The sequence below is a fragment of the Empidonax traillii genome, unplaced genomic scaffold (genome assembly GCF_003031625.1).
Source record: "Empidonax traillii isolate 1590-97213 ecotype Southwest subspecies unplaced genomic scaffold, ASM303162v1 scaffold2671:size19636, whole genome shotgun sequence".
Taxonomy (NCBI): domain Eukaryota; kingdom Metazoa; phylum Chordata; class Aves; order Passeriformes; family Tyrannidae; genus Empidonax; species Empidonax traillii.
The window spans coordinates 6,301-14,505 of record NW_020957864.1 but is presented as its reverse complement, the minus strand read 5'-3'; the positions used below and the strand labels follow the sequence as shown (position 1 = coordinate 14,505).

Genomic DNA, 8,205 nt, shown 5'->3' with positions numbered 1-8,205 from the left:
ATCACTGTCTGTAGGAAATATTAAACTATGTATTATATAGTTATGTACTTTATTTTTATGCTGGAATACAGGGTGGTAGGAGTCTAGGATATGCCAAGATGGGCTCAGTCCCACTGTGCTGGCAATGTGTGTCTAACTTCCTAACTATCCTTATTTTCTAAAAGGGAAGGCCAAATAATTACATTTGGGAAAGTCACCCAAGATTATATGGTTGCATGTAGTGTTTTCAAGTGCCATAACCCTGCTGAAGTATGGAGAAAGCTGTGTTAATTGTTCGAGTCAACCAGCAAAATGACAAGGACTGAGTTTGAGTAGTCATGGTTCCCACAGCACGTCCTTCTCTGTTCATGCATGTGGCTCTCATTAAAGCAAATATTGTCTAGTTAGGGTTGTGCTACTCTTATGAGCCCTTTAGTTAATTAGAGCACACTTTAGAAGTTTGGGAGGTTCTCCTATTTGCATAATCTTGGGTTTCCTGATTTCTTAGAAGAGTAGGATCTAGTGACTTAAATGCTTGAATGCTCTGCCATCACTACTTAGGAATTTGGGAATACCACAATCTATATAGGAAAAACAGCTGTTACATTTCCTAGAGTGAAGGAGTATGAGTCTCTGACATGGTCCTCCCTAATTAAATTGCTTGGCACTGGGGAGAGAAAGATGCCCTTCATTTTTCAGCCTACTGCAAAAACAAGGCCAAGTTAAACCTCCTGTACAAAGGCAGATGCTGATCCTTGCCAATGGCACTGAAGTTGCCCAGAGGCTTTCTTGGGGGTCTCACTCTGGATGAGTATGTGTTAGACAGACCTCTGGCCCTTAATCTTGTGTCACAGCAGCCCTTAGTCAAAGGCAGTGTAAAGAATTTTGCTCAAAATGCTAGGAACCACACATTTTACTTCCTTTAAAATGCATGGATTTAAATTTGTGGGCACCAACATACTCTCTTGGGTTTCTAATTTTAGACACCTGCTCCTGTTATCCTTTTGAAATGGTAGATTTTTTTGTTAGTGTGTGGGTCACCGTAGTTGTATACAAAGATGAAGTTTTGCACTGGCCTGTTTCACCAGAAGTGGAGCAGCGCAACCTCCTCATAAGCTCATGTTCACCATGTTTACCTTTGGTGCTGATGAGTAAGTGAAAACATGGGATCTGTAGGTACGCATCCCTTCACTGAAGCTGTTTACATTCTGTCGTTTGGGAATTTTTTTTTTTTTTTTTTTTGCTTTGTACTGTGCAGGGGTTTTTTTGCCAGTTCTAATTTGCCATGACGTGGTCAGTGCTGTTTCCTTCCGGCTGCTTGCGAGCCTGTGGTAGAGATAAGGGTTCATTTACAGCACATTTTTAACATGAAGCTGAAGATCTGCTTCATGTAGGAACTTGGGGACTCTGGATTGTTCAAAGAATTTGTTTACTGGTTTCGTCATTTTCACACTGGGAAAGATCTAGAGCGCTTTACTTGCAAAATAACAACTTTACTAAATTTGAACCGTGTGTGAAGAAGAAAGGTGATGTACTTGAGATATCTTCAGCTGAGTAGGTCAGTCTGGGGTTTGTATTTTTTCTTTGAATTAACTGTAAAGATGAGAGTTACTAATGAATGTGGAAACTGCATATATGAATCAAATGACACATGGATTTTCTTTTTGTTAACTTTTGTAACCTTTCCTTAGTCGCACGCCTTTAATATGAAACATTTTGAAACTGATGTCTTACTTCCTGAAACAGTTTTGTTTCAGGAATGAAAATTTGTTTCAGAGAATGAAAATTCACATATGTTTATCAGTAAAACTAATACCTTTGGAGACACAAAAATGTTTGACTTCCTTAGACTAATATAGAACAGTTTTACTGCTTTATTGCAACTGCTACTATTTCACATAGCTAAAGTAATAATTTTTTAATGATAATTTTTTTATTTTTCTCTCTGCAGTGATAAAGGATACCGAGGTGGGAAGAGCAACTCAGGAAAGGATTTGCCTTGGTTTGTTTCACTTTGAGAAGAGAAGAACCCAGGAACACTGATGATCTAAGAAATACAAACGCTGATACTCAATTCATTTTGTGATCCTGCCTTTCTGCTCAGCTGGACCTCGGTGACACTCTCCATTCTTTTGCACTCGGGAACATTTTTCTTTGTATGTGGAGCTGAGACCTGGGAATGCGTTATCATGGCAGCAGTTGTACAGCAGAATGAGCTTGTGTTTGAATTTGCCAGCAACGTCATGGAGGATGAGCAGCAGGTATGGGATGGTGTAAAAAACCATATTTGTACAAGTCGGTGCTAAGAGTGAAAAATGAGGAAAAAATGTGGTGTTAAACACAAAAAGGAAACATTGAGGTCATTATTGTTGCAGCAGATCTTTGTGCTGTTTCAAAAGCTTCCTGTTGCTTCTTGTAACTTGCATGGGCAGAACAGAAATTGGTTGAAATGCTGTAACTTCTGCAGTATTGCAGAGACATGCTCCTCCAAAAATGTTTTTTTCTGTTTTGCTGATTGGTGCCAGTAGAATCCATGCGTGTGTGATGTAGAATTCCCCAGATTCTGGTATTTTACACTAGTTTCAACTTCTCTAGTATGCTAGAATAAAATTCTGAACAAAAGTAATGGTAACACTGTAGATGACTGCAAGGGACAGTATGTACCTGCTCGCTGTTATTTACAGATTGATTTCTAAATTGTGTTATTACACGCTAACTATTCAGAAATAGGCTTGAATGTAGTTTGAATTGGTTTCTTTCACACTGTGGAGAAAATATGCCTATTTCTACCTGAATAGGTTCTCAGTTAGATGTTATTATTTAAACCTCATCCTGAGTCCTGAAGCTTCAGTGTCAGATTCCTGTTGTAAAAATCAGGTGCTCGTCTGTAGCTGGTGGTTAATTGTAGAGTTTGCATTTATTAATAAGAAATTAGGTGTCTGGGTACTGTGGAGAAACAGTTCTTAAAAGCTGAGAAGTACCATGACAAACTGTTCCTCTTTTTTTAATGTGAAAAGCATTTATTCTCCTCTGTTTAAAAAACATATTTTTGGCTTTATAATCTAGTCTCTGTTTTTCTGTATGGCCCAATATGTGGCTGGGTCACTGGCCTGTTTCTGCTGTCAGAGTCATGCGATCATTTCAATGAACTGAGTGTTGTCTGTCTAAAGCGCTAACTCAGTTTTGGATGGAATTCGTAATGTAACTTCCTTCCCTGTATTTTTCCGGAGCTTGTGGTAGCCTGGGGATTTAGATATGGGAATTGCACAAGTGTAGTCAAAAATGAGCCTTACTTATTACCTTTGTTGGTTGTTCGTTGCTGTCTTTACTTTACAAGCCAATGGGAAAGGGGAGAATTGAGATGGGGAGGGTTACTTCAGTAGTGTGGTTCCTGGAAGGGGTAAGTGTGAGCAGACTTTGTTCAGTTTAGCCATGTGTTCTCCTTGCAATTTCTTCAGATGTGCACCTGAAAAAACTTTAAAAATACTAAAGAGCACTCAATAGGACAATAAAACCTCCCTTAACAGAGCTTTCTTCAGCTTCAGAACAAACTTCATCATGATTTTCATCTCATAACCCTACTAAATTCTGCTCCAGGTGAAGCCTAAGGCAAAAAAGAATCCTGTAGCATAAGCTTAAAGGTGATGAAATCAAAGCAGGAAGCCCATCTCTGCAAACAGTCAGATGCAAGCTCCTCTTAAATCACTGAGTTGACTTAGTTCAGATATCAAAGATGCAGGTAGCCAGCTAGTTAGCTGCACGAAGGTAGATCTTGAATACTCAGTTGTAGAAGAGGAGTCCTGCAAAGACTGCGGGAGTAAAGACCTGGGAAGCTGGAGCAAGATTTAGTTCGGACAAGGATTCGTAGTACAGCATTAACCTGAAAAGCCTGCTTCTTGTTTATACTTGATGGATCTGCTTCTTACCACATAGGAGCTACTGCTACTCTGAAACTTTTTAGAATCTGGATAGATTAGGTGTATTTAAGGATGGATAACATAATTTGTGTACTTTTCAAAAATTTTAGCTTTGTAAGTTCTCTCTGTTGGGCAAAAGCATTTTTTTGATCACGGTACTTTTCTTCTTGACAAAGCTTTGGCTGGAGCTCAGCTGTGCCAAGAGCTGTTGGGACATGGAACAGCTGCGGGGGAGAGGTTCAGGGTCTAAATGGCAGCTATGCTCAGCATTTCAGGGAAGTCATAATTCATGGCTATTTTGTTAATTTTTTTTTTTTTTAAGTCTTGGTTAAACAACCGTAAATTATGAACAGTCCATTTGCAAATGTAAGCATTCAGCAGTCAGTGGCAAATGCCAGTGGGAGGGGCTCAGTCACATGGACCCATGTGAACGGGAAAGGCTTGCTCTTATCAACTTTATCCTTTGCAATTTAGAACAGAATGATTTTTTTTCCTTGAAGGTTTCATTTATTACACAGTAAATGTATGGTGAGAAAGAAATAGGAAGAAAATATCCTCATAATTTTGAGAAGGGGACAAGTGGCTTGTGCTAAGGCTACTGATAACGTGTCTGGCTTCTGCTACATGTCAGAGATCTGGTTAAAATAGAGGGTTTGCTATTTTTCCTTATTTGTGTGTTTTTGTTTGTTTGCTTGTTTTCCTTTGTTTGGGTTATATTTTTGTTGAGAGAGTGGAAGAGAGGGAGAAATTGCACAGATAAAACCGTACAGGACCTTGTACAGGCTTTGGCTGAGTCAGTGCTGCTTCTTAAACCTACTTCTCTTCCTGTCTGCAGCTTCTTCTGTCAATGTCTTTTCATTTAGTTCTTTGTGGACTTACAGCTAATGTGATATTTGATCAGGACATTCTTAATTTAAAATGTTAAATAAAAGCAGCCAGAGTGGCTAGATCCATACTAGGAAGCTTTAAATGGTACCAGGGGCAAGCTGAATCATTACAACCATTAAGTTGGTAACAGAGTTCCCGGCATGACTGCTCTGACGCTCTCTCAAGAGGTTCTGATGTGTGTAGTAACCAGTGCTTGAAGACCGTTTTGTTTCTTTGAGGGATGCTTCTCTCTTTCTTTCTTCCACAGAAAAGAGGTCGAAGCCCTTGGGTTGGGCCATGACTTCTGCACCGTCATCTCGTGCTTCAGTTTGCTCTTCCACATTCCCCAGTGTCACCATGGGCTTTCTGAAACATTGTCACCTGGTCAAGACCAGTGTCTTAATGTTTTGTCTATTTCCAGCTTCCGCAGAAAGTTTTTCCCCCTTACCCACTTGCAGTTTTATGAAGACTTTAAGGAAAATTGTGGAATCTGTAATGAGGTTGTCTCCCCAGGAAAAGAAGCGGCATCCTTCAGATGCTGGCCATGGGAATGCCTTTAAAGCCAAGAGGCTGCCTCTGCCTCCACATAGGAACCTTCAGCAAGAGAAAACTGAAGGCCATTTTCTAGTCACTAAGGTCATTCACTTAGTTTTGTTTAGTTTTGGGTTGTATTGTTTTTGTTTTCTCTTTTGATAAGTAGCCATCTGCATTGTGTGTCTGAATTCTGTCCTTTGGTTAAAAAGACAGATTTTTTTTCCCTGAGGTTTCTTTTTCTTTTCTTTTTTTTTTTCCATATAGCTTTTCCCTTCTCCTCTCTGTTGCAGACATTTCTTCCCACTCATCTCTCACTTGCACAAGATTTATTCCATGCCAGTTAGAAACTAGTCACCACGTTTCTGGGACAAGTTATTTTCCTTAGAAGACTTGTGGTATGAGAAGGCAGTTCCAAAGCAGAAGTCCCCTTCCTTATTTACCATTTCCATTACCAGAATGGTGTTTTGATCTTCTGTCAGTTGGTGACAGCTGATGAGACAATTCTGAGAGAAAAAAAGAAACACCTGGTCAGCGTGTCAAACACACTGGAAGAATTTGTGAGCAGGAAGGAAGATTGCTGTCTTTGGCCCCTAGAGGAGGAGACGGTTCAGTTTTCAGGGGGTTATGCAGCATGACCAGTGCTTTCAGGGACCTGCTCATGGGACTTTCCAAGGACCTCAGCATCTGTATGAAGCTTTGCACTCCTCTGAATTGTTAAAGATCAGTCTACAGGATGGGTTTGTAGACAAACTACAGCAAGGAATTTGGTATCTGAAATTTGAGAGAGTTTCAGCAGTAGCTCAACTCCTGTATGTATCCAGCAGACAGGGGAGAAGGGTTGAAGTCAAGTCAAAGCTTTGGCAAAGCTAGGGTGTCATACTTTAACTGTATTTTACATGAGAAAGATGAAACAGCAGAAGTAGGCAAAAGTTAAAAATACAGAAATTATTCTTCTATGGATCTCTGTGTCAATTCTTGAAAATCATTGCTGATTTATCCACTTTAATTTGGGACTTTTTTTAAACTTTGGGATCGTTTGTGCTCTTCCTTTTGGTTAGTGCATGCAGAACCACCTTTGTATTAGAAATACATTATTTTGCTGATGGGTATGTGGGACACAGTTGCCTACATCAGAAAAGAACACCCCAACGCCTCCCCTCTTTTATAGTCAATGCAGAGAAATAGATGGTTTTAGAGCATGACTCACCCTGTTGTAGCACAAGAGCCTAAAACTGGAGAGGGAAACTGTGCACTAGAAATACCATTTCTGTCTGTTGGCTCTGAAACCTGGGGTTCCCAGCTCATGTCCAAGTGCCTGCACCACAGCTGTCCAAAGTTAGGTGAGATAAAGCTCACCCTTAGTGTCTATAAACTAGAGCAGGGTGAGAAGGCTGAAACCTTCTTACTTGCATCTTCCCTGCTTAAAATCCATAGTTTTTATGTGCTGACTGAAATACTGAAGAGGTACTTGCAAAGCATGTACCTGTTCTTGCTTGCAGGTGACTGGAGCCTGGGTAACTGTATGTAATCCTTTTTAAATTTTTCTTTAAATGTAGTTGTATATGGGCATGTGATAGACGAAACTTAGATCCTCAAGTTATGTACTGTGGCATATTACTAAATTTGAGGTATTTAAACTACTTTTAGAATATGAATTGTATCTCAGAAGACTGTCATGGACCATCTTCCTTGTAGCTTATGGAACATATTGTTAAAAATAAAAATTTTTTAATGCATAGAGGGTTTTTTTTGTTTCCTTCTCTCTTTACAGTGCTTTATCTTTTTTTATTGATTTGGCTTTTATTTAATGTGTTTGTTTATTCTTGCCTGGAAGCAAATAGGATCAAGGATGTTGGGGTCAGTAAACAAATAGGATAAACAATGTGAACATGACTCTTTCTGAGGAACAGCAAGGACCTGTTAACCACCAATGATTTCTGGTGTCTCAGCTCCGGCACGATGCAATGCTGGTTAAATGCTGGTAGCCACAAAGGTGTGGGGTAGAAGCTATCCCATTGCTTAGTCGATATATAGCTATTATCTGGCAACATGATTGCATAAGAGGCCTTTAACTGGGCTGCACTTTGTTCATTTTTATTGATCTCCTACCATATTGCTCTCTTTTGAAGCTTATATGTTTAACAGAGTCAGTTGGTTATTTGTTGGGATTTTTTTTAATTTTGGTTTTGTTGGCATTTTTTTGTTTAGCAGACTGTCCATGATAGAAGCCCATTAAAATACTAGTTCTGTTGCTTAGTTCTTCCTTTTATCCCGGTTGCCCTTTACCACAGTTTTTGCTGAGACATGTTTTACAAAACACAGAGCAATTTGAAGTGGTAATTACTGCCTTTTAAAATTTCTAATTACACTTTCTACTTTCAGTACTTATTATGGTCCAGACTCTTCCCTAGGGGAAACCTTGTCTGTGTTGAGCCAATAGCTCTGATATCATTTTCTACTGGTGACGGTGTGTGTAGTGGCAAGAGTGAGACATGAGCAATTCATGAGCAAGATCATAATCATATGGTTGGGTTTTTTCCTTGTATTTCTTCCTTGTGTGGTTAAATAAAACTACCTGCTCTTCCTTCTAGTACCTGAAGGGAGCCTACAAGAAAGATTGAGACTATTTACAAGAGCATGTAGTGACAGAACAGGTGGGAATGGCTTCAAACTAAAAGAGGGCAGGTTTAGATTAGATATTAGGAAAAAGTTCTTTACTGTGAAGGTGGAAGGGTACTGGAACAGGTTGCCCAGAGAAGTTGCGATGCCCCATCCCTGGAAGTGTTTAAGGCCAGGCTGGATGGAGCTCTGAGCCACATGGTCTAGTTAAAGGTGTCAGGCAGGAGGGTTGGAACTAGATGAACCCTTGCAACCCAGGCCATTTTATGGTTCTGTGATCTGTACATGT

The 8,205-nt window shown here is 39.7% G+C and overlaps 1 protein-coding gene across 1 annotated transcript in view; it reads left to right on the top strand.

Moving 5' to 3' along the window:
* Positions 1-1,367: 1,367 nt before the first annotated feature.
* Positions 1,368-8,205, top strand: part of LOC114072135 (ETS-related transcription factor Elf-1-like) — an 8,977-nt gene continuing 2,139 nt past the window's right edge. Inside the window, exons 1-2 of the mRNA XM_027910056.1 lie at positions 1,368-1,537; positions 1,931-2,240. Of these exons, the coding sequence (XP_027765857.1) occupies positions 2,169-2,240 (72 nt within the window). The 5' untranslated portion in view covers positions 1,368-1,537; positions 1,931-2,168. The remainder of the gene's footprint in view (positions 1,538-1,930; positions 2,241-8,205) is intronic.